Source organism: Pleurodeles waltl, chromosome 1_2, assembly GCF_031143425.1.
Source record: "Pleurodeles waltl isolate 20211129_DDA chromosome 1_2, aPleWal1.hap1.20221129, whole genome shotgun sequence".
In the NCBI taxonomy this organism is placed as follows: Eukaryota; Metazoa; Chordata; class Amphibia; order Caudata; family Salamandridae; genus Pleurodeles; species Pleurodeles waltl.
Window position 1 is genome coordinate 623,577,757 of NC_090437.1, and position 17,460 is coordinate 623,595,216.

A 17,460-nucleotide genomic window follows, 5' to 3' on the forward strand; every position below is an offset into this window, starting at 1 on the left:
AGCAGCATCGGAGTAAGAGATCTGCTGTTCCAGAAGATCAAATTGGTCGTCATGCTTATCAAGGCACTCCTTCACCCTGTCCATCGTATCTGTCATATGTCTATTTTGAAATCAATTGTTGCTAGGATTAGCTTCATTTCTAATAGGAGCAGGCCGAGGTCTTGTTTAGGAGGATGATCGTGGTCATGTTGGGACTGACAGGCCTCAACTGTATTTTTATACCCAGTGGATCCAGTAGACTGCCTGCCCTTAAAAGCTAGTTTAGGCTGCTTGTTATCTTGTTTACCCATGCCAGATTCTAGATGCAAAAAGGTAAGGGGAACTAGTCAATACAAGGGTGAATTAAGCAGAGAGCAAACATAGAGGAGCTAGGTCCATGTGGACCTCCATCCGCATGCATCAGCTGACATCAGCCCCAAACGTCTCAGCTGGCTCCCTAATAAATAAATAAATAAATAATGAGTGGATATTGGCTGTGGCTGGTAGAGCTTCTCTGCAGAGTGGCCATCTTGCAGCCCTGTACTCTGACACTCTGAATGTATGTATTCAATGTATTCCCGATATATATCCTCCACTTCAGCATTTTACAGTGCTGTCTGAATTGTGGCGGAGTGGCAGAATTAGAACAAACAGGTAAAATGTTAATACCTAATTTACATCTAGGTCATCTTAACATTTGATGAAAGGGATTGAACACCATTCCTTAACCAACATTTTGGGCACAGGAGGTGCCAACATAGTGGTGGAAAGAATGCAATTAATAATTGATCATGATATATATGCACCCCTTCGACTTTGATAAATGGAACAAAATATAATCCTGTGCTCCAGTGAGTGCAATGACAGGCATTGCACACGACATGATAAATCACTATGGTCAACACACTACTACTGTAGAACGTCCTGTTTTCCTTAAGAACAAAATGACAAATTTCCCAGTGCTGAGGTTTCTAAAGTGGCAATCAAAGGGAAACTTATGGTGCTAAGCTCACCTGTTAGACAAGCAGATGAGGTTACTAGACCTACCTTGCAATAAAAAATGATGACCAATTAAAAGAAACATGATTAAACAGAATTTAGTGTCACCACAATCGACCAGGAGGGTCCTGAGGCCTATCTTGCTACCTTGAAAGTTAAAAGTTACTGATAAACAAAAAGCTCTTGCAAACGTACGGCTGCCATAACATATTTCCCAAATTCCCAATTTCAGCAAGTGTTTAATTCCTTTTGACTCATATGGCATATCAGTAACCCAGTAGTAGAATCTGCTTTCTCAAAACCTCTCCAGATCCAAGATAGTGCTTATTGATTATGTACAAATATATGCTTCAATAATGACTCAAAATCAGTCTTAAAAAATAGCGATGCCGACCTGTCCAGGTTTATAAAATATATATATGTTCACCAGTGATAATGTCAGAAGGAAAACAACAGCCTCTTAACACTGCTGTTGCTCATGGCTGAGAATGACCTCGACTAGTTGGCCAATTCCTACCTGGATTTTGTACTGAAAAGATGTGGCTTCGATAAAAATGTCTCCATGTTGATAACAGCAAATGATAAGCATAAACAAACCTGGGATTTACCGGCTTACAATCCTCTCTGATTGTTCTACATGTGGCACATGAGTGATGCTTCATGAACTATCCCCTGAACTAATAGTCCAAAAGATTTGTGGAAACACTAGCACTGAACACCTGTATCTAAATAACAAAACCGACACAGTATTATGAGCACTTAAGATTACAGGCATGATTCACAATTAGAAAAAACACCCCTTTATTTATTTACAGTTTTATTGCACACTGTGTGCTGCATTCTAGTTTCTTCAAACATGGACTGAAGGATTAACTACGCTTATAAAGCCCCACAACCAATAAGGTCTCTTGGTGCTAGCCTACGTCCAATCATAGCTAAAGAGAATGGTCTTAATCTTCTTTATTAACATTGTTAAAGAAAAGTCAAATTTAAATTGACGAGGAAAGGCTTTCAAGATATCTGGGGTCATAAAAAAAAGACCACCCCTAGTGCTAAGACTGTACTGAGAAATTTAAGGAAAGCCTGACTTGAGTTGTGAAATGGTGGCAGGTACTAAGGGCAGAGTAAGTGAAGTATGCGATGCATATCTAGGGGTTCTTACATATGGATGGAGATTATCTATTCTGCCAAATTTATTTACCAGGACAGGTAGTTTGTGATAGGGCCAAAGTTAAATAGTTCAGTAGCTCATATGTAGGCTCTTTTCAGAAAGGGAGTACCTACCCCGTCTTTTGGTAAGTAGGTGATAAAAGGAGCAAATAAAAAGGCAACATCCCCGAGGAGCCAGGCTGGTTCAGGGATCTTGAGAGAATCAGTTGGTATCACAGCCATTCGCTAAGAGACAGTAGTTCGTCCATGAAGACTGGCTTCAAAAGAACTTGAACCCTTGCATTTGGGAGCTGTGGAATGGTTTATCCTCCTCTGAAACGTCCTACTAAGCAGCACATTGATCAATTAATAATCCTGACTAAGACTCAGTGGATCGTGTAACATTTAGCTAAAAATAAATTATTAGTTTTAGAGTGCTTCAGAAAAAGTGATTCTTGAGGCGCACTTGGTTGCATACAGAGCCTAACAGGCTAACTGGGATAGTGCAGTGATCACGTGATTTATTAAATGTTCCAAACATACTTCTGACTTTGGGATCGATTTTTTTAAACTTTTCAGTAGGAGCTGATGTTCAATTCTGACCAGTTAGTAATGCACTTTCTCTATTTACTGATTAGCCAGCTTTATTTTAGATCTAAACTGCACTCGAATGCTTTCTGGGTCTGGGATCTCAAGACTCTCCAAATGCAATTAATTAATAATTATTAAGTTATTATTAAAGGAGGAAAAGGTTTCTCCACTTTGAAGTTTTTCCTTCTTCAGGGTATCCATTATTGAGAATAATGGATGAATGTGCTTTTCTTCTGAGGAAAAACAGATCAAGAATGCCTAAGGACAGTGAGGCTAGAGAGGAAAAAAAGGAACCAAAAAACGATCTGTCCAAATTCATGCGAAGATGTTGAATATTATAGGCAGCTGACTTTTAATGTCAATTTTAATGTCAATGGCTTTACGCACGGACCAGGTCACCAATAAACCAAAGAGTGTCTTGTCAACTTTCCTTAACAAAAGGTCAAAGACTCCCTATATACATGAGGACGACATCCTGTTAACCCAGGTGGCCACACAGTCTTATGTTGAATTGGGTAGGGTGGAGCTAGCCATGCACCACAGTGTTCACTGTTTAGAGTGCTTACATCTTTGCCTGTGTGTGGCAACTCTACAACTATATTGAGTATTTGTTTATTCTGTTTTTGATTTAATATATATTTTTTGTAACTCCGTTTTTTTGTAAGTAGATTTTGTGATGCAGTAATAATGAACATATTTCCTCTTTGGAAGCCTTGAAGACAGGACCCCTCTCACTTTTTCTTCCTGCAACAGTTTAATAGTTTCAATGCCATCTTAAAAAGTGACCTGGCAATAATGTTACCAGTTGATGGTTAACTGTGCATAACGTGCTGGGGCACATAATACATGCAGAGCATATTGCAAACTACACAATAGCTTTCTTCTACCAGATGCAAATGTATTGGAAACCTTACCTGCTTCCTTGCACAGAGCTGTCAAATCTGCCCCTACATATCCATGGGTACTGTCTGCCAGCTGAACCAGCTCAGTCTCCGTTAGCAGATGAGGGACTTTTTTAAGAAGCTTCTGGAGGATGTCCAATCGATCCTGTGCATTAGGAACCCCAATTTCAATTTCCTTATCAAAGCGGCCAGGTCTACGCAGAGCTGCATCAAGGGCATGAGGGCGGTTTGTGGCTCCAAGCACAATCAGCTTCCCTTCACTTCCTTCCTATGGAACCAAAGGGAGAATGAACCAGTTTTTATACACAAGCATTTAGTAGTGGGTGATGGAGGGCTTTGGTCATTGTTACAGGCCCAACCTTTAATTTTACTAGATCCTTATCTTTCTTTATATTTTTTCAGCTTGCATGATTATTATTTATATAACTCAAGCACAAGTCTTTCTTTTGCAAAGTGAAATTGATCTTCCTTAGCAATAAAGTTGTCTTAGAGCTGAAATATACCATACCAAACAGATTTATCAGTCATTTGAAGCCATCAAACAGGCATCAAGACACTCTATGTGAACTTGAAAAACGTTGCTTACATAAAGCTATGCATGCCAGCATATATACTTGTAATAGATGCAATGTACATTAAGGCGTAAGTGCATAAACCTCCCCACAGTAGGAATTGGCTATTGTTCTCTTGCCAGAAAATGTGAAAAATGAAGGCTGATAGCAGCTGAGATTCAGGGAAGGGAACACACCTTTTTGTATGCACTCCCAGAAGGGGAATCTACTGTCCCTTGGTATCCAAAATCTGTGCAATCCCTCATACTCGAGGTCATTCACTTCCCATGCATGTAAATTGTGACATGTGGCCTGGGTGGAAAGCATGCTGTACTGGTATGTTTTCAGGATGGAGTCCTTCGCAAAGCCATGGTGAATGTGGCACAAGACGGATGTACACTTCCATATCTACTTGTGGGTGCAATATTGCCATGTACTGCCTACCTTGCTAAGCCTTTTAGCTGACTGAGACTTTGGGTGAATCCGCATTCAGCTCATACAAAGCCTGAGTTATGCTGAAGGACAAACATTAGAACAAAAAGTGGCTGCTTATGCAGGCCTGTAGACCTGTGCATCAACAAGCTACGGAGTATCTTCCCAGCCAACCCTCTAATCTGCACGTCCTGTGACCATTTGTGGCCTCCCTTGTTTGTTCTCATTTGCGGATTCTCTAGGAATCAAAGAGCCCAGAGAAAAAAAGTCCACTCTGTTCACCATGGAATATGCCTTTCAATGACCAGTTAATGCTGTCTTTCCACCCCAACTTTGTTGAAAAAACTGGGAATGAGGCCGGAGGTTTGGATTTTGAAATGGCACACCTACCTTAAGTTCCCTTCTAAACAGGATAAGACTGACCATTACGTTCCAGTTCCCTGAACTGTTCTGAACTTCTGGAGAAGGTCTCCCACGTTAGCCAAGATGAACGCCAGACCAGGAACTTATTTCTCAACTCTGCAGTTTTCCTCAAGGTTAGGAAAAAGCCTATAACTCTGGGAGAAAAGGACTCTGCATTTCTCAGATTTGAGGCAGGAGTGGGGGGGGGGGGGGGGGGGGGATCTTTGACCAGGACAGAAATCAAGGCCCAAAGGGCTAAAGCCTGCTTGGAGATTTTCCCAAGAAAGTGATTCCCACCCAGGATAAATAGGGACCTCGCAGCCAAAAGCTGCAAATGCTAGGAGAATGAGGTGAAGATCACAACTCTGATGATTTGCAGAAGGAGCTAACCGCAAGAAGACATCAGAAGATTCTACAGAAACATAGGAGTTGCATTCCTCACATCTAGCCAAGACTGACGTGAGGGAATCTTCATTAGGACTTATTAGCTTGAGAGGGGTCAGGAGTCATGAGCAGCTCAATGACCTCTGCTTATATATAACAGAAGTAGCATGGTAAAGGAAAACCATTTATTGAGAGCAGAGCACATAGGATTTTTTTCATCTACCTAGGCGTCATAAAAGCCACTGAAAAAATCAATGAGGCTGTTTTCCGTTTGATTGTGGGGCGGGTCTTTGGGGCTACAGTAACCCAGCACCCCTGCAAAGGATTGAGAATGGCTTTATTTGCAGACTACTGTCAGTCCCCAGTGCACAGCATCTTATAATGGTCACAAAGAGCTAAGCCTATATGCAGTTGGCCTAGTTCCTTTGCTGTGTTATGGATCAACATACGGTTTAAACTGGAAGCAGGCCTGGTCCACTTGTTCCGATAGTAAATGGTCCACAAAGTTAAAGAAATTGGCTACAGGCTGGTCAAGTGTCTAATTAATGACAGAAGGCATTTACTATTTGGCACTGAATCAGATAATAATGCATGCTGAGCGACATGTAAGGTTATTTTCAATGAATGACATTCATACACAAATCAGCAATTAATTAATAAGAAACTTGACCTGCCTGTAGCCAATCATGTTAACCTTGTGGACCATTTACTATCAGTTTTCTAAGATTTTCCTTGTGAAACGTGTCTTAAAGGAAGAACTACTGGACTCCAGAGAAAACCTCTGCATGTACCGTTTAAAATCATTGCATTCAGATGGACTTAACCTCACTGACAGCACTACCTGGTTATTGCATATATCAAGAGATCTCAGGGCTGCACTGATTCCACATTCCAAATGGAATCTTCACTAATGATGCTGTTTAAAAATCCAGCTGTGCAGCCTCTGATATCATCTTGTACTGCTTGAGGAAGGCGGAAGCCAAAATGTTGTAGTTGAAATATATTTCTGTTCTTTGGCGAGTCCATCTGTTTGAGTCACTTTTTGCTTGGATATTTCATTTCTTTGTTACTCAGTGTATCCTTTAGGATCCGGATTGTTGCCCTGACTGGCTGTTGTTTTGTTGTGATTATATATACAGCTGCATCAAAGTATAGGAATGTTCATCCATATGGACCAGGCACTGCAGGTTATAAAATCTTCTTTATTGATATGCAGGTATCAAACACAAACAAGACACCAGCACATTTCGGCTTATGCCTTCAACTGGGCAACCCATTTCCCACCACTCTGGTGATTTAAAGACCGTTGTTCCTTGATTGCACTGGCCCAGATCTTTGCAGGCTAGAATTCTACCTAGATTGCAATTGAAACAAATGCAGCTGTCATTGCGGAATCCCTGGGTAATCCCAACACCAATACAACACAGTTCATTGCAAAGAGGTACATTCTGTAGTGAAGTTCATATTGGTTTGCTGCCATACCCTTTCAAACACACACACACACATATATATATATATATATATATATATATATATATATATATATATACTGTAACCAAATGCAAAGACATTGTATTTCACAGGACTAATGGCATGCAATGATTCATAATTAGTATCACATTCGATCAGTGTATAATTGGTAGAAACAGGTCGTATCAATAGTAGAGCCATGCCCATGCATCCATGTAATTCAACAATATATACACACTGCCATAGTTGTTAAGATAACTCTTGAAAAGTAAGATTCAAGTTACGGAGATAGTGCTGTGGGATTATTGTGCCAAACCAATGTCAACATTCCATTTTTATATATCAGTGGCACCAACCCAAACCTTTGATACTACGTATAACAAGATCATGTCCTTTAACATGTGTTGGTTGTGCCCTTACAAAAACCAGTTTCAAAAGACAGAGGTTCATACAATGTGGATGGATGCAGAACTTGATACCCTATCCCTTTTTGTAACAAGGACATACATATAAAATGCTCTTGTATAAAAAATCCTAAGCATGTTTTCGTCATGGGTGGCAAACTATTATAGACCTTCAAATTACACATCTCCTCCCTAATGGCCAGTAATTATGCTAGATTGGGGCTCAACACCGTCCAGTGAAAGAAGGGGGTCATATCTTATTTGGTTGCCTCAGAGACTGAATAGCGTTGCTTCAGCAACAGCCCCACCCAACCACGTAAAGTGCAGGTATATAATGACCTAAGCCAGGCTAGAGAGATGGCCCAGACTAGAGCTCCAAAGTGAGAATGGAAAACAAGCCTTAATATCTGGCCCCACCAGCCCCCCCAAGATGAAATCCACAATAATAAATATAGTAACAAATATCCATGTGCAAAGTCATAAGGTGCAATTTACCAGGCCTTAGTTATAATCAACTGAAGTTTCCAATTAGAGCATATTTACATCCCAGATGGCGCTAAATGTGCAAAGGCAAAGTATGAAATGAGAGGTTCTGATATATTATTAGAATACATCTACACGAGTGTATAATCAATGGCAGTGGCACAACGAATCAACCTATTACAATTGGTAATTGCCAACATAATTGCTGGATATATACCCAGTACGTGGATATCCAGAGATTCCTCCACACTGCAGATATTGTTTTCTTGGTACTATTGGTTGATGATCACTCAATGAATATTTATTTGTATTTTCCCTATGCCATACTTACAAATTGTGTAGGATACCTTGTACATAATCTTGCAGCTGTGAAAAAGCCTAGATGACGAAAAACGTGTTGGCTGCTGGTTTGTAATGGATTATACGCAATAAATGTGAATAACTGTGCAAAGAATAAATCAAAACCACATAACTTTGGGACTGTGATACTTCTTTATTGAACACAGTAGTGTGCCATCGGAGTTTTTTGAGTGCTTTGGTATTATTCTGTTGACTAGTTTGCTGAACTGGGGTATATCTGGTTCCCGCCTTTACACCCTAGGGGGCTGGGTGTGGATACCAGAAGAGCACCAATCTTAATATTTGTGCAAACACTGTACAGATTTGTCTCCCTATATATTTTGTACAGCTTGGGTGCGTGGACATTGGGGCTTAGCCACCAGTATGTTAGACACTGTAGAATTGAATTGCATGTAGTTTCTTTGCAAAATATGCTAGTATTGACTGTCTCTTCATGGACATCCGGACACACATCCAAAAAATCAATACTGATCTTACTCCATTTGGCGGTTAGTTTGATGATAAACATGTTGCAGTTTAGTTTATCAATGTTTTCCTGCAAGATAATTTCTTCTCTACTCCATTTTACAAAAAGGTCATCAATGAAACGCACCCAAAGCACAACCTTATTCATGTAATGCACATAACTATCAGAAATATACACACACACAGGCAAAGTGAGCGTGGAATCCACGTTTGAGTATGCCCTTGGCCACTTATGTTGTGACATCAAACATACATATACTCACTGCACCACTGGAACCAAGCTACACCCAACTGTACAGCCACAATCAAGGCAAAACCAGTCTCGAGTTGCATGTGTTTTGGTTCAGGAAGGACCTGACCTGGTAGTTCGGGCTGGACTGTTCCTGTTGGAGCAGGGTCAAGACTAATTTATATATGGATTAGTCCAAACTGAGGTGGCATGTTGGGCAAACGAATGATGGGTTGGAATGCTACTCCAAGTGATTGGCAGTGTTTAGGCTTATTGCAAATATTCCTCTCATCACATTTTTTTGTGTTTGATGTTCCTCTGACCACAGTGATATAGGTCTACTAATCTTGTTCAGTAGAGATCAACATAACTCTGCAATAACAGCAATGAAAACTACAACATGTCCTGGGTAAAGCAGGAATACATACTAGCATTTACAGCCCATTGCCCGAGGTACAATACTGACTTTAAGGGCTAATGTAGTTAGATTATTTGGCAAAGGGCTGAATCTTTACAGGATTTTTTCAATAAGAAAAAACCCTCAGAAATACTACAGGTGTCAGGCCCCACCACCCTCCACACTACCTGGAGCACACAGTGGATCCCCCTTATTCCCTCTGGCTACTTGACGCTGAGTAACAGTCACAGCACTGTCGCCCCTCAGTTACAAGTGGCCACAGAGAGAGACCAATTTGTAATTGTCTAACAGTTACCGTGGGCCACGAACAAGGAAATCAAGCCCAGCCTGCTGTCGGTTCCATGCATCCCTCGAGGTAGCACAGTAAAGCAATATGAACATGTGAACCTGTGATTGTGAAAAGTATTAGCCTTTGGTAAAGTGGTGGTGTCCTCACTTACCTTTGAATAATTGTGATTAGAAAATAGTTGTACTTGCTTTACCATAGTACATCATTTAAAATAATCCTTCGCTGCATTTATACACCAGACTCACTTGAATCTAGCAACTCCTAATGAAAAACTAGTATCCATGCACATTTTGGGACGTCCAACCAAATGAAATGTTCTTCCAAAAGATATTTAAGTATAATTAGCCTGTGTTTATGTATTCCTTGCACAGAACAGGCCATAGGAAATAAATCATTATAAAAGGGTCTAGAACGAGAGGGGCATCTTTGGAACAAGCACTGGTAAAGCCAATATTTCTGACGCTGGCTGCAAGCCTATTTGCTTTGCCAATGCTTGCTCGGTTTCATCATAGCTTTTGTAAAATGCTGTTGTATGCGGAGTAGTAAGGATCAACTCAATATAAAAAAATTCCTACCAGCAAACAATATTTTTGATCTCAAAAAGCACACAGTGTGGAATATGGGTCAACCAAGTGTCTCCTTTGCTAACTGTAATCCGGTTTTCATGGAGGTCTGGTAACGACAGACCTGGAGGCATTTCATCAAGCCACACAGTTTAACATGGTGATTGAATGGATCTTTTCTCCCCAGGTGGATGGGGAGCCAGATCCAGCCTATGGCAATGTGGGAGGCAGTTATAGACGAATGCCTGGAGTGGTAAACTAACTGGCCAAGCTACATTATGGTGAAGCAGGGCACTAACAGAGGTATCACCCCTACTGTTGTAGGTTCATTTTAGAGCCTTGCATGGGCACATGTATTTTAGTTTAGGCCTTTGTCCTGTGCCCTTTTACCTACTTACATGCATCATTTCATTTATTCATTTTAATTCATTTTAGCATAGCTGGCTTTTAGCAGGGGTATTTTTCTAATCAACTGTTATTTTGCAAAAGTGATTGTTATTGCTTTCCTTGCACAACATTTCATTGTTGACCCCTGTCCAAGGCTGCTCGAGGACTGTACATTATAATATATCTAGTATTGCTGCCACAAGAGTGTGCAGCCTGCCTTGACATTTAGACACATGATCATGTCAGGTCTGTTTCTCAGAACACCAACACATTTTTATCATAAAACATCATACAGGCCAAAGAAGGTTAGATAGGTAATTCCAGCCAGGAAATACATCTTTTGCTGTACACCATTTCATTCCTGACCTCAGCTCTGCCTCTACAGCCAACCAAGGAGACAGAGGACAGACTCCTGCTTTTCAGGTATGGGGGTGGGTGTTCCTTCCATGACCTACGTACGGAGAGATAAAAGGGCTAACACTGCCATGCTCTCGCAGAGAAGCAAGGAAGAATGGGCAGAAATTCTTATGCACAAGTTAATTCCAATATGCTGGGGTTGCTTATTTGCTTTTCACTTCTGGCAACAATCCTGATTGTGTTATGTTTCCTCTTCCTAATAATCACAGCTCTTGCATTTTATCATAGATTGCAGTCTTTTCAATCAATACAGTGAAAAATGTCCTGCATCTTTTTGTCTGCCGATGTGTGTGTGAGACCTGTGCTGATGAGAGAAAAGGGTATGCTCTGCCGACCACGACTTCCCTGAGGAGTCACAGAGCGTCATGTGTCAGGCTGCAACAAATCACCTTTTCATTTAGGTTTTGGTGAGGTGCTGATACCTAACTGAAAGAGTTAGGCCAACAGTTACCAGACAGTGTAGGATTGACTCAGTCCCCTACACGTGGTGGTGCTGCCGCCCGAAACCATCTGTTTTGTTCCCATGAAGAGAGTCCTACCAAAGTACAGTGTTTCATGGGATGAGGCTCGGTAGGCATTTCAGCACTGGGTGATGTGGCGAGGGGCACAAACTTCAAGGCATGTGCTGGGATGAAGAAAGAGATTGGCCTGCTACACACACAAATTTACAGATAACTTCAACTACGACATGACCTCGGGCCATATTTGTGCAGTCATGAAGAAATCCCTAAATACAGCCTGCTGGAAGCTAAATGAGCAATGTCCTCAATGCTACTGACCAGCACAGTATCCTGTATGTATAAATCACAAATTATTAATTATCTAAATACAATTCACAAAACACTGGAGCAATGGGAGGAGGATATAAGTTCACTGGAAGATGAGGAATGGTCGTCGTTCTCATGGCCCCGAGAGTGGCAGTAATTACTAACAGGCTATGCCTTATACAATCAAGGCTGTTTTAAGAATTTTAGGGGACCTGGGCAAGACATATTTTGGGCCCACCATCTGGTACAATTTATTACACATTTCTAGCTCATTCAAACTTTCATGATGTCAAATAAGGTTGAATTAAATTGTGCTGTGATCATATTTGTTTATTCCACAACATGTAGCAAGGAAAAGCTGGAAGATCTCTGATATTGAATGGTTGACTAGTGAACCATCTTTAGCTAGAAATCTCACTTATTCTGCATCTTCTTCACTCTTATGAGACCGATTTCCTTGCTTCTGATCTTCTTTTAATATTAGGAGGTTCTTACTGTCACTTTGCCTTAAAAAGTCACTTAGCAAGTAGAAGAACACCTCTTTGGTGTACCTGATTGATTCAGGCATCATATTTATTTGAGTGTCGTATGTTTTTATGTACTGATGAGCATCACTCTGGTACTGCTGACAGATTCAGTTGTCCGTTTTTCTTTTAGGTTTTGCCATTTCGTTTCTTGTAGTAAGGAGAATCTCTTTGGCGTGCTTGACTTGGTCATGCATCAGGACTAGTTCATACTTCCTTGTTGTTAACTATATCTACGTAGGTATACATCTTTGACATCTTTTAAATTCCAACAAATCTTATTTACTCTTTGCTGAAAGATTGAATACACTTTTTCTACTATTTATGGGGAGGTGGGCAGTAGTGCAGTTAGCAATTTATTAACTACTTGCCCATGCATCATAGCCTTAAATTGAACAATTATCATATTCAAAAGTCATCTTTTGACCTGTTAATCTGGATACCTGATTCACATCCTGGTTTCACCATGTAAGGAACAATCATGAGCTTATGGGAAAATCACACTGTATTTGTCTGTACCGTATTTTTTTTATAAATAGTGGCATTAGTATTATTTATTGTTCCAGTTTCTTTAAACACCATATACAATCTACAATACATATATGTCAAAATTACAAAAAAAGCAAACCATAAAAGTTAATCCCAATTAGCCTGCCTTTCACCGTATTTAGTTCCCCATAGATGTGCTTTCCCACTTCCTATTTGTTATGGTTAAAAATGTTGCTACATGGCCCACATATTTTGGAGTAGTTCCCCCAAAAGAGAATACCATTTTCTCTGCTATTGTTCTTATCCCTAGTGTTTTAAAAATATGTTTCAAAAGTTTCTTGTGGAGGTCCAATAACCTGGAGTACAGACAAATAATATGTTGAAAAGTTTCCCGCTACAAATTACAGAGTTGGCACACCCCGGTGGCTCTCTTCCATAATCCATCAAATTGTTATAAGGTATATAAAAAAGTCTAAAACATAAAAATGCTATTTTTGCCTTCGTTTTAATGCTAAAATATAAATATGGTTGCCATTGTACTGCACATAACTCAAAGGTGCATTTCGTATTTTCATAATTTGTTCCCCTTTCCATGTCTAGCAGGCAACTCGAGTTTCTAATTTCCTGTCTTAACAGTAGTTTCTGTGTAGATTTGGTCGTTTTTCAGTGTAGCTTTGCTTATTTAGGGTCGGCAAGTTCTGTTTTGACAGAATTTCCTTAATACAGTTTTCAACAACAGGAGCTTCACTATTAGGATATGACGGCTCTTTACTAACATCAAATCTTATGGTATTATTGTCTACCCCATAGCTGCCTATAAAATAATTGGTGTGATTAACTGTAGCCAGAGCTCTAAGCGACATTATTCCAAGTTCCAGTCTTATTAGACTTTGCTGTGTTGATTTCCATAAGTTATGCAACTTCCTGATACAACTCAGAAACACTTTCTGCTTTACTGATATATCTGGAGGTCAGCAAGCTGAACCGTTTGTGAGAGCTGGAACTAATTTAGTGTTAGCTACCAGTAAAGTTGGACACGATACCCCCTCCATATTTTACCACTAAACATTTCATTGCTCCTGTTATTGCCACGGATTTCTTACTCAATTGTGTCAAATGAGCGTTCCAATTTAATTTATGGTCAATAAAAACCCCTAGATATATGTGATTTGATACATGCTCAATTGTGTCCAAACCTATGGCACATAGGTATTTGGGTTTTTGACATCCAAATGACATAACTTTTGTTTGATCTGATGATCTGCATATTCTTCTTCTTTTTATAGGAATATACCCTAGTCAGTTGTTTCTGAAGTCCAAAGCGTGTGATGGAAAGAACCATTAACTCATAGGCATATGCTACAACTTTGATTTTGGAGTTGGCTAGTTTGAGTGCACCCCCTTACCCTGTAGGAGCACAGCTGTTTTTTTAATCCGTTGTAGATGTTAGTTTTTGGTGTCAGCTCTCTGCCGTTTGATAGTTTTACCCATAGCCAGGTGTCACTGTAGAGATCAATTATGATCTTTAAGAGGCCTTGGTCAATGTCCCTCAACCCCAGCTCTGATCCATTTACTTTGCTGAATGCATTTGAGAAATCAATAAAGCATGCAAACAATTTGTTCTCCTTAAAGCTTTCTGCTTTCTGGGCTAGGATAGAAAGTGCCATAATATTGTCTAAGGTGGAAAATTTCCAGTGGAAGATCGATTCATGAAACGTTAGTGTCTTGGCTTATTCTTTCCATTTTTAAAGGTGACATAAGTGCTTTGTAAAGATTGTCCCTTCTACATTTCGCAGTGTGATCAGCCTGTAAGTCTGCGGAGGGATTCTAGGACCTCGTTCATAGATTGTCTGAATAATTGAGCGCTTCCAGGAGGGTAGTACGCACCTGGAGTAGATTACCATATTGATTATAGTAGCCGCTAAAGAACTCCAAGCTGATGTATCGAGCTTTATTACTGTCTTTGGAAGGCAGTCCTGGGGCCCTTGAGTTGTTAGACCCTGTAATGATCCATTTCTTTTTTCTGTTGTTAAATGACATAACCAGACGTCTCCCTTTTATCTTGGTTAAGGGAGTTTTGTGGTGACCCTTCGTAAAGATTAGCAAGGTATTCTTTCGGGACCAGATACGGAATGTGGTAATCACACCCTGTTCTGTAAGTGCTGGATCCCAACCCCAGCAGGGCCCAAAACGTACTCAGATTTACGATGTACGAATTGCTTTTTGGTGCTCTGTCCATAGTGCTCCAGGTGGCTTTAATTGTATGGATTTCCTTTTTCAACTCTTTTTGTTTAGCTGCTTTGCTGGCTGAACATTCTTCAGACTGGGCTCCATCTTATAAAGTCATCTTAGATGTCCCCTGTCTATTTGTTTTTTAATTTTGAGAATGTTTGCATGATGTAACCTTAACAATTTGTCTGATCTAGGTTTCTTTTAATTTGCTGAGGCCAGGAAATCAAACATTTCCACAAGAAGACTGGTACACCTTGGGATGTCATGCATTGCGTTTCCTGCCACTGTGTGTGCAACCTTCATCATTTTGATGTAAAAGGATTGGGCCCACATGTGCTGCTACAGTATATTCAAAGTACAGGTAAACACAACCCTTTTCCCAGATTTTACAGTTATTTATATGCTGTGAAGCTTATTGTCCAATGTAAACATTTCAATGTTTTTGGTTAATATGATGTGCTGTGGATTATGATCGCTTTCTGATCTATTTATAATTTGATATTCTTGTAACAAGTAGAAATCTGCCATAATAAAAAATGTATAATCAATTATTGTCTTTTGCCCCCTTGAGATGAAGGTTGCATGTGTCAGTTTATATTTTATATGTCTCCTGTTAAGATCGTGGAGCCCCATTTCATGACAGGTGGAGCAAATTCATTTACCTAACAATTTTCTTTTAGTCTTTCTAAAAAAAACTGCTTTGGGAGCTTCAAATATCTGGTCAGGGATAATTTCTCATTCGTCTTCATCCCTTATTGTAATAAAGCATTATTAAATTCACCAGTTATTATCACTGTAAACTAATTGAATGGATTAAGGTTTCCATTTCGTTCAACATTGCCATCAGTTCTTTCCTTTATTTTACGATTAAAGGGGAATGTAAACTTTGACTACAACAATGAATATTAGATAAAGAGGCATTATTCTTCATCATTTTGGTAAGTTAGTACCACACTGATGTATGTCTTAAAAATACTTGAACTAATCGCAGAGTCAAAAATGCGAGCAGTTCCAGCCTCATAACACAAATTTAAAAGAAAATTAGTAAGAGGAATTCTTTTCGATTCCAAGCAACATGTATCTCCTTTGAGCAGCGATTGATGGGGCAATCACGGATTAAGTGATGCATTTGCTTTTCTGTAAACTGAAAAAGTAATAAAAAAAAAAAATAATAAGACAACAGTACAGGTGCCATGAGACTGTCTGGATAACTGACCAGGGGGCACACTCAAAGGTGGGGGTCCTGAGCAATTGCCCACTTTGCCCATGCCTTAAAATGCCTCTGTATACAGTTTAAATATCTACACAGAATCTAACTGAGTCCGGCGTGATAATGGAGCTTCCAGAGGGTCAAGACTGAAGTGCCTGAGATGTAGGGCAGTGTTCGATGACCTTATTTACACCATATGTTTATGCCTTAGATTTCAAACACTTAGGTGGTCATTACAACCCTGGCGGACGGTGTTAATGCGGCGGTAAGACCGCCAACAGGCCGGCGGTAAAAATTTTGCAATTACGACCGTGGCGGAAACTGCCAACAAAGACAGCCACTTTAACACTCCGACCGCCACGGCGGTACAGACAAACAGCGCGGCGGTCACCGCCAACAGACAGACGGGAGACAATGTACCGCCCACAGTATCACAACCTACCAATCCGCCACCTTTTCCGGGGAGGATTCACCGCGGATAAAAACACGGCAGAAACAGCCCTTTCAAAGGGAAAACGCTCACCTCTACACACTCCACGAGGAAGGAGGGCACCATGGAGCCGGAACTCCATATCCTGCCAGCGCTAGTCTTCCTGCTCATCTACGAGGAGCATCAATGCCGGCGGCGAAGACCACGGTGAGTACTGCACCTACGACATAGGGGGGGGGGGGGGGAGGCAAAAACACAGGGACACACACAACCAACATCCCAACCCCCACCCCGACCCTCACCCACTACAACACACACACCAATGCATATCTATACATTACAGTAACACCTCCCAACCCCCCCGGAAGAATGCAAAGACAAAAGGAAATGAGTTGAACCATTGTAATATATCAAAATACAGGAAGCAAATATATACATATATATATATATATATATATACACAATAAACAAAATATACACCACGATTAGTAGTGCAGGTATTGCACCATTCATAGTCCGTGGACCACTGGGCCCAAAATGCATGGGCGAGGCCCACACAAGATACCCCATCAAAACCGAGAGAACACTGCAGGGGCATCAGATCGAAATACAACAGGCACCTCAGGAGGGGCACCTCAGCCGGATGAGTGCACCACGCCAGATCCACGAGGGGGCTCCATGCCCATTGATGTATCCTGGGGAGAGCAAAGCCACAGTCTCTCAAGTCACTACAGTGGGTGGGTTGCCCACTGCCATATCCTGGGGAGTGCAAAGCCAGTGTCTCTCAAGTCTCTCCAGTGGGTGGTTTGCCCACTGTTCAATCCTGGGGAGTGCAAAGCCACAGTCTCTCCAGTGGGTGGGTTGCCCACTGTTCAATCCTGGGGAGTGCAAAGCCACAGTCTCTCAAGTGGATGCCTTTCTCCACTGGTTCTGG

At 40.7% G+C, this 17,460-nt stretch overlaps 1 protein-coding gene across 1 annotated transcript in view; it reads right to left on the bottom strand.

Moving 5' to 3' along the window:
- The window catches only part of AFG2A (AFG2 AAA ATPase homolog A), a 1,603,044-nt gene that overhangs the window by 1,369,440 nt on the left and 216,144 nt on the right, over positions 1-17,460 (bottom strand). Inside the window, exon 9 of the mRNA XM_069242390.1 lies at positions 3,633-3,888. Coding sequence (XP_069098491.1) covers positions 3,633-3,888 — 256 coding nt within the window. The remainder of the gene's footprint in view (positions 1-3,632; positions 3,889-17,460) is intronic.